The sequence below is a fragment of the Mus pahari genome, chromosome 7 (assembly GCF_900095145.1).
Source record: "Mus pahari chromosome 7, PAHARI_EIJ_v1.1, whole genome shotgun sequence".
NCBI classification, from domain to species: Eukaryota; Metazoa; Chordata; class Mammalia; order Rodentia; family Muridae; genus Mus; species Mus pahari.
The window spans coordinates 29624568-29638686 of NC_034596.1; the positions used below are offsets into that span (position 1 = coordinate 29624568).

The window sequence follows — 14119 nt, forward strand, 5'->3', positions numbered from 1 at the left end:
TGAACTGAACTCAACTGAACTGTACTCACTCAACTACCCTCCATTCCTGATTCACTCTGCATTGTTCTTAAGTAGCTGCTCTTTCCTCTCTTCTCATGAGAGTTGAATGTATCCTGTTTCTGATTCATTCTGTCAGATCTTTCTGTTATTGTTTACTTTGTCTGCCCCTCAACCAGACTTCACTTTCAAACATGCCTGTTTCCTTGTACAAACTAACTTTACTTACCTTCATTGCTTGGGATTAAATGTGTTTACTAAGGGTGTATCAGTATTCTAGCCAGGTCACGCAGACCTAGATGGTCTTTGGGTGTGATCCATTACCAGAGAAGTCATATTGATAGATTATAATTCTTCCACAGTGACCCATACATCATTCTTCATGAGTATATGCATTTTCTATATTTCCTGTTGCTATTGATATCTATCTTCATTTCATTATGGTCAAATGGAATACAAGATATTATTTCTATTTTTCTATATTTGTTGAGACTTTCTTTGTTTCCTGATCTGTGATAAATTTTGGATAAATTCCATAGCCTGCTGATAAGGGTATGTATTTAGAGTTAGGGTGGAATGTTCTGTAGAAATCCATTTGAGTTATGATATCAGTTAACTCCAATAACTCTATTTTTTTTGTTTGTTTGTTTGAATGGCCAGTCTGTTAGTGAGAGTGGGACACTGTAGTTTCCCACTATCTGTTACTCCCACTATATTGGGAGTAATCTATGGCTTTACACCCAGTAATATTTGTTTTACAAAGCTAATCATAACTGTAACTGGTGAGCATGTGTTTAGAATTGGAAAAAATGTGAGTGCTCAGTTGTCTACTTTTTGTAAAATTACCTGCTGATTCCTAATCACAGTATTTCAGTACCTTCTTGATATAGAGCCAGATTCTTTTAAGCTTTAATATTTAATCGTACTTTTGTTTAATGTTTTCTGTGGCCAACTTTCTGTTTCTTAAATTGTCTGTCTCCAGTGGAAGCCTTTGTCCCTGGAAGTACCCTGTGCCAGAGTACTTCCACCTCCAGTCTTCTCAGGCTGAAACTCTGCTTGCAGCTTCTGCCTCAGATTGGATTTTATATTCAACACACTGTTTTATGCTTCGGAGTTGCTCAGTGGCAGCACTGAATCAGGTTCCATTTCACAGGATAAGGAAACCAGTAAGTGGCTTTACATGAAAGGCTTGTTATGGTGCACTGCCTTTCTTAACATTTTCTATCCTGGAATAAACAATGCAATTGAAACTGGGGCTCCTGCCTCATTTTTCTTGTCCCCAGATGACTTATCTGTGGTTAATTTGCAATGTCATGTCATATTTTATATAGTTTCTCACATCTGTACATGCACAGTAACATGTATTGCTATTATTTTAAATGTATTTAAACAGTATTCTATAATTCATCTTTTAACTGAGTAATGTTTTTCCAGATTTACTGAAGTTCACATACACAAATCTAGTTCACTCAGTTTTTTAGTCAACTGATGTTTTTTGTTTGTTTCATGTTTCACCTTTATACTTTTTTTTTTTTTTGTTTTTTGTTTTTTTTTTTTTTTTTTGAGACAGGGTGTATTAGTCAAGATTCTTTAGAGGAACAGAACTTTTAAAACGAATATATATATTCATTATATTTTATATATTATGTAATATTTGTTTATATGTGTGTATATGGTTTTATATATGGGTTTTATTTTAATGGCTTACAGGCTGTAGTCCAGATAGTTCATCAATAATTTTCTATCAACAGAAGGTTTAAGAATCCAGTGGTTGCTCAGTCCACAAGGCTGGAAGTATCAACTGGTTTTCAGTATAGCCCAGAATCCCAAAGAAGTAGGCTCTAATGCCAGACAAAGAGATATTAACCTTTCTTCTTCCTTGTTCTTTATATAAGCTTCTAGAAGAGGTAGACCAGGTAAACGTGCATATTCCAATCTCAAACATCTGGATTAGTAGTGAGTCTTCTCACTTTATATGGTTCAATTAAGAAAAACATCACCCACATGTGTCCAGTCATCTGGGTTTTAGTTAATTCCAGATGTAGCCAAGTTGACAACTAAGAATAACCATCACACATCCATCCCTTATCAACCTGACACACAATCTTATCTCCTTATGTCATGCTTAAATCCTAAATAAAAACAGTAACCAGTTCATAATTATGCCTAACACGATGTAACTATACCATGTACAACCACAAACATATTTATGTTTAATCAGGTCATAATTATGCCAAACACGATAGAACTATCCCTTCCTTGAACAAGCAAAAACACACTATAAATTTAGACTGGGTGGCAATGTCCCTTGTGGGACACTCTTTTAGTATCTCTAACTTCAATGATAACCACTGATAGTCTCTTAATTGATGTTACATTATAAGATAAAGAAATTGAGAAAGGAAAAATACAAATATCTGTCCAAACACAATTTTAACAAAGTAGGACAGAAACACTCATGTCATTTATAATCCTTGTTTCTGTAATTGATCACATGACCTTAACTGGTATTTGTAACTACCTCCCTCTATTACCCATTCTGTATTTTCTTCACCTCAGCAAGCACCTCATCAGGTCTCTTTTCCTAGATGAGTGACCCATCCTCTCATGCCTGAAGTATCTGTTTCATTTGTCAATCTGCTTGGATTAGGTCGTTGTAGTTTCCTGTTGACTTTAGTCACAGGACATAGTAGCACCAAGAGATACCCTAAAGCAGCAGTCGAAATCCTTTTGGAGGGTCAAATGACCCTTTCACAGGGGTCCCCTAAGACCATCAGAAAATACAGATATTTACAATTTATAACAACAGTAGTAAAATTAAAGTTGTGAAGTAGCAATGAAATAATATTATGGTTGTGGGTCAGCACCAGATGGAAAAACTGTATTAAAGGGTCACAGCTAACACTCAGCTCCTGATGGGCAGTACAGGTCTTGGGCTAACTTGTTGTTCCATTGCCAAATGTCCAGTTTCCACTAAAGCCCAATAGCAGGCCAAGAGCTATCTCTCAAAGGGAGAATATTTGTCTGCAGATTATGGTAAAATCCTGCTTCAAAATTCCAAGGTTTCCTTTTGTGAGTCACCTATAATAGCCTGCCAAAGGCTCCAAATAGCATCTCTGTCTTCCAGAGATGACTCAAGTACCATCAGGTCTGCTGGATCATATGGTCTAAGTTGTAGAACAGCCTGCACAGCAGCCTGGACCTGTTGAAGAGCTTTTCTCCCATTCTGAGATCTACTCAAAGCTAGCAGTTTTCCAAGTAACATGAAGTTATTAGAATGAACTTGGTATATGGGCAGAAATACACATCCAAGTGAGGAATATTGTGTCTCCAGAATCCAAATAGGCCCAGTAAATATTGTGCTTCTTTCTTGGTGGTGGGAGGGACCAGATTCAATAACTTATTCTTCACCTTAGAAGAAAGATCTCAGAATGCCCACACCATTAGACTCCTAAGAATTTCACTGAGGTAGAAGGCCCTTGAATTTTTTGCTTGATTTATTTCCCATCCTCTAATGTACATACATGCTTCCAACAAGTCCAAAGTTTTTGCTACCTCCTGCTCATTTGGTCCAATCAGCATAATGTCATCAAAACTGTGAACCAATATGATGTTTTGTGGAAGAGACAGATGGTCAAGATGCTAACTAACTGTTAGGATAGCTAATATATCCTTGAGGTAAAACTCTAAAGGTATACTGCTGGCTTTGTCTATAGATTGTTTCTGGTGGTCCTTATGGACAGGTACCCAGAAAAAGGCATATGATTAGACTAATAGCTGCCTACCATGTACCAGGAGATGTGTTAATTTGCTCCGGAAAGGACACCACACCTTGTCGGTAGCTACTGCAATCAGAATCTATTACCATATATCACATGTGCTTTCTTCTTACTATGTGTTGATTATTTTTTATTACATTTTCAAATTGTAAATGATCTGATTTAGTATTTCTTGTTCATTCTGATAACTTCATGTAGCTCACTGTCTTAGGCAGGGTTTCTTTTCCTGCACAAAACATCATGACCAAGAAGCAAGTTGGGGAGGAAAAGGTTTATTCAGCTTACATTTCCAAATTTCTGTTCATCATCAAAAGAAGTCAGGACTGGAACTCAAGAAGGTCAGGAAGCAGGAGCTGATGCAGAGGCCATGGAGNTATGTTCCTTACTGGCTTGCTTCCCCTGGGTTGTTCAGCTTGCTTTCTTATAGAACCCGAGACTACCAGCCCAGGGATGGCACCACCCACAATGGGCCCTCTCACCCTTGATCACTAATTGAGAAAATGACTTACAGCTGGATCTTGTGGAGACATTTCCTCAACTGAAGCTCCTTTCTCTGTGATAACTCCAGCTTGTGTCAAGTTGATCCAAAACCAGTCAGTACACTCACCTTAGAGGTTTTTGCAGAGACTATTAGGGTTGTTTATAATGACAGCAAGTTTGCCCTTCTCTGAAGTACTTAGACTCTGCAATTCTTTCAAGCCTTTCCCTCATTGGGTGGCATATTCGATATCTTTTACCAGTGTATTACATATGTGGATTGTATATTATAATTTTATAATTATTATTTATTATAATGTGATTCCTTACACTGTTAATATGTGTATAGACTGTTTTTAAACCCATCATTAAGTGTTGCTGATGCAGAATGTAGGAGTAGAGTATCTTTATCAGAAAACTTAGGCAGTTCTCTTCTGTTCCTATTTTCTTAGAACATTTGACTTGGAACGTCAGAAAATGTGGACTCGATAATGTGCACCTTGAACAAATAAATGAAGATGCCTCCTCTGTTTTTTCCTTCCATTAATAATTACGATTATGCTATAATACCAATGGTTAAGTACTTGTGACTACATTAACTGTTAAAGGACATTGAGCATTTCACTGAGAGCATTCCATTTCTATCTGGGATATGGAGACAGTCTAATTAATAAAATTTTGTTTTATGGCTTATACTATAAAAACCTGCAACATTGAAATAAGAACTGACTTGAAGCAGATGATGTTAGCGCTCAGTGGTGAGACATTACAGCATGTCACTGGCATCTAAACTACTCCACTATACTGTACTCATAAGAGATGGGAAAAGTGCATTGTCACAGTGTTATTACAAAAGGTCATGACCTTACAGACTCCTGACCCAGGGTCTATGCTGAACAGTGCTTCTAAATTTGTGCTATTTCAAATTCTTTGCTTATGCCATTGCTATTTCCCAATCTAAAAGCTGGGGGAAGCTATCTGTAAATGGTTGCAAAATGTTCCATTAATGATGAATGTATCGTGCCAGCCTCCCTATGTTGCACGCATGTCCAATCCAGCTTTTTGTCTACAGCAACTACCCAACTCTCTCAACACCTCCCTAGGATAAGCCAAGGAGAGCAGTTATAAGAGCATTATCCCATGCTTTTGAGGTGGATACTAGGAAGGAAATGAGTTCAATGCTGATGCTCCCAGTTGAGTAATAAGAATAGTTTACTGAGACAATTCTGTCAGTTTAATTTCAGCTCCAATTTTCCAGTAAATTATATTGAAATATGGAAAATTATGGGTAAATATGATTAATTTTGTCTAATAATGTGTTGAAATAATTCTAGAGAGGGTAACTGAATGTGTTCAAGTTTATACATTGATTCAGTAAACATATTAGAAAGGAAAATAGTTGACTAACTCATAACCACTATTATAAAAGTAATTACTAACATCTATTGAAAACTTGCTCTGTGCCCAATGCAAATCATTTTTTACATAAGTCATCTGTGGTTTGAAATGTTTGGCCCAGGAAATGGCACTATTAGTAGGTGTGGCCTTGTTGGAGGACGTATATCACTTTGAGCATGAGTTTTGAGACCTTTCTCCTAACCCCCTGGAAGCCAGTCTTCTGTTCACCTTCAGAACAAGATGTAGAACTCTCAGATCCTCCAAACCATGCCTGCCTGGATGCTGCCATGCTTCCTGCCATGATAACAGACTGAACCTCAGAACCTGTAAGCCAGGACCAATTAAATATTGTCCTTTGTAAGAGTAGGTTTGGGCATGGTGTCTCTTCTCAGTAATGGAAACCCTAACTAAGACACCATCTCACTAACTGGAAAGCCAGCAGATGAACACAGTGAATAGTACTTTACACAATCAATAGTTTGTTTCAGCTTCTTCAGGAAGCTGAGCACAGACGTAGCCTCTACCCCTCTATCTGCTATTATCATAGTTCTCAGACCTTCTGAATCAGAATGGACATTGGAAACTATGGAAACAGGATTAACAGATGACAAAACAAAGACCCAAGAAGAAAAGTTGGCTACCTTTCCAAAAATAAGTGGTTAGTGATGGTGACGCCAAGTTCAGACATACAGAAGGGCATGGGTGCTTAGAGTCCCTTTATAGCTGCCTTTTCCAGGAGTCACAACAAGGATTCTCTCCCCTCAAGTGGGAGGGCTGCTCCCTCTGGCTTAGATGCTAGACTTGGTGTGTAGGCCTCCTTGACTCTGTGGGAGAAGACAACCCATTCTAGGTACTCACTCCCTGGGTCTTCTGTCTCACATTCTCTCTATTTCTCTCTGACCCTCATAAGTTATTGAGTACCCACCCATTTTCCAACGAGGAAAAAAAAAAAGGTATCTCATTTCCTCATTTCCAACCAGGCTATGTGGACGATCTGACCTTCGGCTGACTTGGGTCTCCACATGGTTCTCCCCTGGCTCACTAAACATACTTGCTATGCCCCTCGCTTTTTAGCAAGGCTTCTCTACCCCTCCTGTGGTGCAACGGCACTCAAAGCTCATTCCCCACCTTCCAGAAGAGGGACTAAACGCTGCAACTGTGTGTCCAGAGTGTGGAACTGCAGCTTGAACCGATCAGCACGCCCCGAGACAGGGCCCCACAAAGGAGATAACGTGAGCATTTCACTTGCCTGGCAGATACTTTCAGTCTTCTGTCCAACTTTATGAACGATGGAATTTTGGAAATATCTTCTTAAGCTTTCTGCATTCTTGGACTGATCTCCCTTGCTGGCAAACCCTAGGTTTTCTCATCACCTGGGTTCATTCTTACAGGTGTTAGGGCTTTTCTTAATAATAATAATAATAATAATAATAACAATAACAATAACAATAACAATAATAACAACAACAATACGATAATGAGACTTGTAGCACCAGCCAACGACTTCTGGATTTAAGTCAGGTCTTAGGTGGCTCTTGGGTTCCGTCAACCCAGACTAATCTTGACATGGTAAATATTCTCTTTTCTTTCATACCCTATTTCCTCCAAATAGTACATAAAAACAACAGAAATAAATCAGAAAATGTCCAAATGTAATGAGGTCACAAAATTAAAAGGACATAAACGGTTTGTGTGTATGTGTGAAGGTGGACGCGGGGGCGGGGGTGGCTTCTTTCTGACCCTTATCTCTGGAATCTTGAGCCCCCACTAAAGAAAATTGACCCTGAGAGCTGGAAGGAAGCCCGAGATGCCTGGCGCGGAGCAAGCAGTCTTGGTCTCTGGCAGCCTTAGCTTGTGAAACTTCCCCACCTTCCAGAAGAAGGAGTACGGAGTCGGGGGACTGTAAAACAGCGGAGAGGGTTTGAGAGTAGTGGCTGGAGACGAGGGGGGTTGGATGTAGTAAGAAGGAAGCAAGAAATAGAGCACCTGACAGGAGGCTTGGGGGTGGGGTTGTGGGTGCGTGCCCGGGAAACCAAAAGGTAAGGGGCGGGGACAGCAGGTGTAGGAGGTTCAAGTCCTGGGTGGGAGGAGCCAGCTGGCGCCGGAATGATTCACCTTTCCTAGCCACTCTGGCTCGTCCCAACTCCGGATCTGGGCGGAGGGGCCTTAGGGAGTGTTTCCCCACCCCTTGCGGACTTCGGAACGGACTCGGGCTGGGTGGCGCCGGAACAGTTGCAGTCTCTACTGGACACCAGCTTGGTGGGTTCGAGTCCTGCAAGAATGCGCGCCCTGCCGACCCTGGACTCGCTTGCTAGAATGCGGCCACCTCTCGGGGACCCCAGAGCAGCGGAGGACACTCTCACCCCGCCGCCAGCGAACAAGAGCGCTGTGGAGAGACTGGCAGCGGACCGTGCCAAGTATGTTCGCAGCACGCTGGGATCTAGCCGGGGTCCTGTATCCGAACACAGGGTCCCTGAGGCCCCAGGGGTGCAGCCCCGCAACCCGATCCCTTCGCCTCTTGCCCCAGCTCCTGTAGCACGCAGGGCAATCGCTCGAAAGCCTCTGAGACCTGATTCGTTGGTCATCTATCGGCAGAAATGTGAATTCGTACGAGGGTCAGATGCAGACTGTTCCAGAGTGGGACTGATGAAGAAGTTTTTTCAGGAGTCTGGCAAGGACAAAATGGCAGTGGCCCCTGAGGCGACCAGGGTGGCGAATGAGGATAAGACGATGAAGGAAACAGAGGCCACTTGGACTAAGTCGAGCCAGGCAGCAGCCGCTAGACCAGCCTCTACGGTACCACCTCCAGTCCCTGTAGTAGCTGTGAAGTCCCCAACCTTGCCTTCTGAAGTGGCTCCCAGGGTTCCCGTCGGAAGCTCCGGTGTGGAGCTGCGGGTGTCGCGTAGCAAAGGATTGCAGCGCTCTCAGTCAGATCTCAGCTCCCGCTACTCGATAGCCAGGGCTGAGTCTGACACCTTCTTCAAGTACTGTGGCCTGGACCCTGAAGTAGTGGAGGCTCTTGGGAGGGAGAACTTTTCTGCTGGATCCGACTGTGTTACATTCAAAGTGCGGAGTGTGAGCATGGCTACGTCTGATAGTAGCTTCTCCAGGCACAGCGAGGACGGGTTGCAAGAAGAGGAACTCCTGGAGCAGGTGCCTAGCACCACCTCCGTAGTAGAAAGGAACGCCCGTATCATAAAGTGGCTGTTTACCTGCAAGAAAGCCAAAGAAACCCCCAGCCAGAAATTACAGGGACCTGCCTGATTGACATCTGATCCAGGTTAGTGCCAGGAAGCTGGAAGGTGGGGTTTGTGTTTATGCGTGCTGCTGGCTAAGCTGGGTACTGCCCAATCACAGCTCATGGTTAATATATAGCTCCTACAGTACGAAGGCACGCAGGTGCCCTCCCTAGTGTTGAATCTGAGTGCCCGGGAAAGTCATTAAGTTAACACTCTCCCTGCCGCCTTATTGTAGTTAAAATGGAAGAAACCTGAAGTACAAAATGCTTCCTGACTGCAGTTTTACGCTGCGGCCATTTCCTGTTTTGAAAGTAGGTAAAATCTGAGCGCACCAGGACTGTCTCCTGGTGGGTCCTCCTGATGTCCTCAGGACATCCTTGGCCCCTGGTACATCCTGATGTCTCACTTCCAGCAGTAAGGAAGACTCTAGGCGCTCTTCTCCCCCAGGCTTTGAAGTGTTGAGAACTTAATATTTCTTTAGTATGAAATTATCTGCATTTGAATTGTTTTGACTGAAGGCTCTGATCTAGACTGTATTCCAGTGTAAACTGCTGTGAGTGTTTGTTTGTTTGTTTGTTTCACTGGTGATAATATGGAGTATAAGCACCTGGTCCAGGATTTAACCACAGACTCTTCTATCCTCAGCCTGTAATAAAGAGCGAAGGCTGCCCACCCTCCCTCCTTCTGATTTGTTATGAATGTTCCTTTGGAGTAAGAAAGAGGAGACACTTTTATATGAGTATCTTTAAGAATAAAGCATTTAAATAAGCATTTAATGCTTTAAGAATAAAGCATTTAAACATTTCAACGGCTTTTTTTCCATTCTGCCTTTGAGAGCAAGTTACTATGAAAAAAATTTTTTTTAAATCATTACATTTTCTGGCATTGAGATAGATACTAACTGAAGACACCTCACTAGAATGTGGACTCTCAGGGGACAGCCCCCCAAGATGCTTAGACTCAGCCAACCTGTGTTTAAGAACAACAGAAATTCTCAAAGTACTGTTTAGTGGCCCTTTATATAGATGTAAAAATAGTAAGGAGGGGTGAGTTAACTTTTCTTAAATTCAAGTTCATTCTTATAATGTATTGAAGATTTGCATGTTACATTACTACACATCCCCAGGGAATGTGTACAGATGATAACAATAAAGAGGATGACAACAAAAACAAAAACCTATATCAATTTGTATTTGCACAAAATTGTCCTTGAATCTGAGATATGTGCACGGTGGCAAGGGTGTGCCATGGTGTCACTGTGGGCATTGTGGCATAGAGAGAGGGAACCAGCAAAGGGCCTGATGTGTTAAAATAGCGGTTCGCGTCTGAACATAGCACACTGGGCCCAAATAGTTCCACGTGTAAGAGGTTTATTGGGAGACGTGGGGTGGGGGGAGGTAGCAGCAGAAAGAGAAGGGGAAAAAGAGAGAGGGGGAGGGGCATCCCCCTTATATGTATGGATAATGAAGTAACATAGGTAAAGGTGGGAGGAAAGCCAAGAGGATTCTGGGAACATGGTAGCTTTTGTCTTGGTAACAGGTCTGTAGGTCCCACCTATATGATGTCACAGGTTTTGGAGGTCCCGATGCCAGCAGGGCCACATGCACACATATTAGGGCTGACTTGCTTTGTCTATATTTTTTTTAAAGGGCACAGCCACAGCAAGAGAGTGTTCATCTTCTGTATTTTACTTTCTGTGTCATCAAATATCTGTATAGTTTTGATCTGTGAGCGAAACACAAGAGAAGAATTACCTGTTTGGAATATAAATAATGGTGAGGTAACAAGATGACATACGAATAGGCTGAAATAAAACCCAGGAGATAGTTGCCCAGACCTTCTCAAGGCTTCTGGAGGGTTCTGGCAGTCGCCACAGGAAGTTTACCTCATAACGTTACTCTGCTTCACCCACGAAGCAGCCTGTGCTATGTAAGCACTGCAGAGGTGTCTGGGACATTGGGACAGTGAAGTGACATTCCCGGGCAAGATCTGAGCTCTCTTCGCTTCCTCCAGACTCCGTGTTCTCCAGAAAGAGCAAGTCCTAGTGATCAGCAACAAAGCTTGCACCAGAGCACGCCCACGCCATGCGGTTCTAACTCCATTCCTAGGGTAGCTAAAGATACAGAATCAAAAATCAAAAACTGTAAGCTCAGGTTTTCTTCTACTTTGCATTTGTGTTGAAACGGGGGTTTATAACAGATGAGTAAGTGTGGAATTATGAGTGAAAGAATATAAATACCATTTATATCAGAGACTCTCAACCTGTGGCCCATGCCCCCTTGGGGGGACAAACTGTACTAAAGGGTGGCAGCACTAGAAAGTTTGAACCACTGATTTACATGAATGTTGTCTTTTCTTAGACACTTATAAAACACAATAAAATAAACATTCAGAATTAAAGTGCAAAGTTATAAATTTCTTACTCAGTGGAATAAAACGTTTGCTGGTCAAAACTGAAACCGGTGTAACTGAAAACAGAGAATCATAGGATTCTCATCCCACTCACTCCACCCCCTGCTAGGGACACGAGGAGGTGGACGGTCACGCATGAACCATTTTAGTAGTGTTCCAGAGCATTGACCTCCCATTTCCTGGTTTTCAATGACCATCCTGTCCATCAATTTACTAAAGGGTTACCGGCTGAAACTTAGGTCTTTCTGACATTTTAAAAATAAAATATGTAAACTGCTGATTTTAATGTTAGCATAAAAAGTGATAACTTGTCCTTTGGGAATGTTAAAGATAAACATTGCTTGATTTTATTTTATTTTTTTTTTGGACAAAATGTAAGATATTCACAATTATCTTCACCTTTCCCATTTGTAAAGAAAGGGGACCTGTGGAAGCGCTAAACTGTGTCACATATTTGGAAGACAGTTGTTCTGTTCCTCTCTTCCTGGTCTACACTGGGATCTCTACGGTCTGCACTGGGAGATCTCCAGTCTTCTCCAGGAACAGAGTGTAAACAAATAGCCTAAAGTACTAGGGCCATCCTTCCCTGCTTCTCAGTCAGCGCCCAGACATGTTGGAGCTCATGGTGCTTAGAAAGGCTGGCCTTTGTTTGCCTCACGTGTCCCAGTGGACAGCATCCCTTGCTATTAGTTTTGTCCTCCATCTCTAGAGCAGGTAACTCTGCCTTTGTCAGTATTCCAACCCATGAGCTGTTGGAGGAAAGAGAACTTTCAAAATTCCAAGAAAAGGCATATATATATATATATATATATATATATATATATAAAGAGAAGCCAGATAAATCTCTCCATAGATTTTTCTTTCAAAATTTAAAACACAGAAGATGTTTCGAAATAATAGAGCCGTCATAAAACCAAACACAGGCAAGGCCATGCCTTCTTGTACATGTTACTGCAGATGAGAGCTTACTCATGGTTCATTTCTGTTTTCTCCACAGGAAGCAGACTTCCCCGGTGATGAACGGACCCTTAAATTGTAGGCGTCTGAGACTCCATAGCCATGTGTTCTGTGTATTCCAACAATACATAATTGCTGCTATCCTAGGAATAAAGCACTCTATTGATCAGGCTTATCTATTAGCCATGATGGTGTGCTGTGGGGAAGGTGGGAGGGCAGATATGAGAGACCATGATAAGCGTTCTCCTTGCAAGAGGGCATCTCAGAGGTGCAGCTGAAGAAACGGCAGCTGCTGGAGTATATTTTCAGGACATTTGTTGGTCTGACTTAATGACAGTTTCTGCAATGTATTTTGATAATATTTAATATCAATAAATCAGATATGTAGACATTTTTAAAGAAAAGAAGAAAGTATGGAATCAAGCATGGATACAATGTTATTCTCCTTTCAACTAATTTATGCCACTTACTGTTCTGTGAGCACAAAGAACTATTAGTCTACTTAAATGCTATGGCTGAGACAGTCACCCAACGCACACAGTGGTTTCCAAGCCTCCCTACAGAACTAAACTTGAGTTATTCCTATGTTATATAGCTGATAGTATTTTGTAATGATTTGGGGAGGACATTTAAAATCACTTGAGGGCTTCATATTCATTTTGTTAATGCCACTGTCTGCTTGGCCATAAGCATGTGGAAGCACCCATGGAGAGATTCATGAGAACTGAGAGCCTGCTAAAAGAAGTACTGTTTTGTACTTAACAGTTTCTTGAGATTTAGCCAATATTTATGGAGTCCTTCTATTAGTTCTTTGACAATGGTTCCAACAGAATGTGCCCGGTAACACCCTCCTTCTTGCGTTATAAAGGGGATAAAAACTGGCTCGCCACATAATGCCTGAGGTCTGGTTCCACTTCACACACCGTGGAATTGCCTGTGTTTGGCATCAACCCATTGTTTGCAGAGGATGTGTTGTGAAGCAAAGACTGCCTCTGGGCTTTGAGAGGTTCTGCCTTCTAAGTATGATTAACACTAAACCAGAAACCTGGTTCTGAACTTTTGAGTGTCTGTGACACTCAAAGTAAAAGAATCAGGTTCAGAATCTCCCGAGAGAAATTATGTGTGAACACCCACCCAAAGAAAAATGGTCAGTCTACTCCTTCAAAGTTTACTATATTATATCAAAACATATTTCTTTAATCACAAAATCATATGCGATATAAGTGAACATCACAGAAGAAATTTCTCAATGCTAATATTTTGTGTCATGGCATTTTGGAATATCCCTGCATGTAGTTTAAAAATGTATTATGTCATTTTTATTGTAAGAATAGATTTTTGAGTTATAAAAATATTTATTTTTTTTTTGTCATCGCTAGTCCTCGGGTGTTTTTTTTTTATTTCACATGGTTTCTCTTTTATCAGTTCACCTTAAAATACGTTTCTCTTATGTCATCTTTTCATGCATATTGTTTATTTGAATATTTATCTTTAGTTTGCAAGCGGAACTCTGTGGGGCTTGTTTGAAATACGCCACCAGTGGTGATTCTTGGGGTTCATTCTCTCAGGGCAGCTCAGGAACTGTGTCTGTGCCACCTGCCAGTGCTGCCGTTCTGCATGTCACTGTATCGTATTTAATCTTAAAAGTTGTCACAATGACAGCAATTTGTAAGAGATCTTTCAGTATATGCAAATCATTATTTTCCAGGTATCCCATTACTTTTACATGTGAGTGTCTTTAATGAAGACTTTGGGGCCAGAGAGACGCTCAGCAGTTTAGAGGGCATGGGATTTATACGTTTCCCCCCCTCTGGTCATGAGTAAGTTACTGCTGCAAAGAAGAGTGTATAAGTAATGTAA

At 41.4% G+C, this 14119-nt stretch overlaps 1 protein-coding gene across 1 annotated transcript; it reads left to right on the top strand.

The window, feature by feature from the left end:
- Positions 1-7807: 7807 nt before the first annotated feature.
- Positions 7808-13546, top strand: Fam110c (family with sequence similarity 110 member C). Its single transcript, XM_021201399.2, has 2 exons — positions 7808-8931; positions 12300-13546. The coding sequence occupies exon 1, from the start codon at positions 7932-7934 to the stop codon at positions 8913-8915; it is 984 nt and encodes a 327-aa protein (XP_021057058.1). The 5' UTR covers positions 7808-7931; the 3' UTR covers positions 8916-8931; positions 12300-13546.
- The last annotated feature ends 573 nt before the right edge of the window (positions 13547-14119 follow it).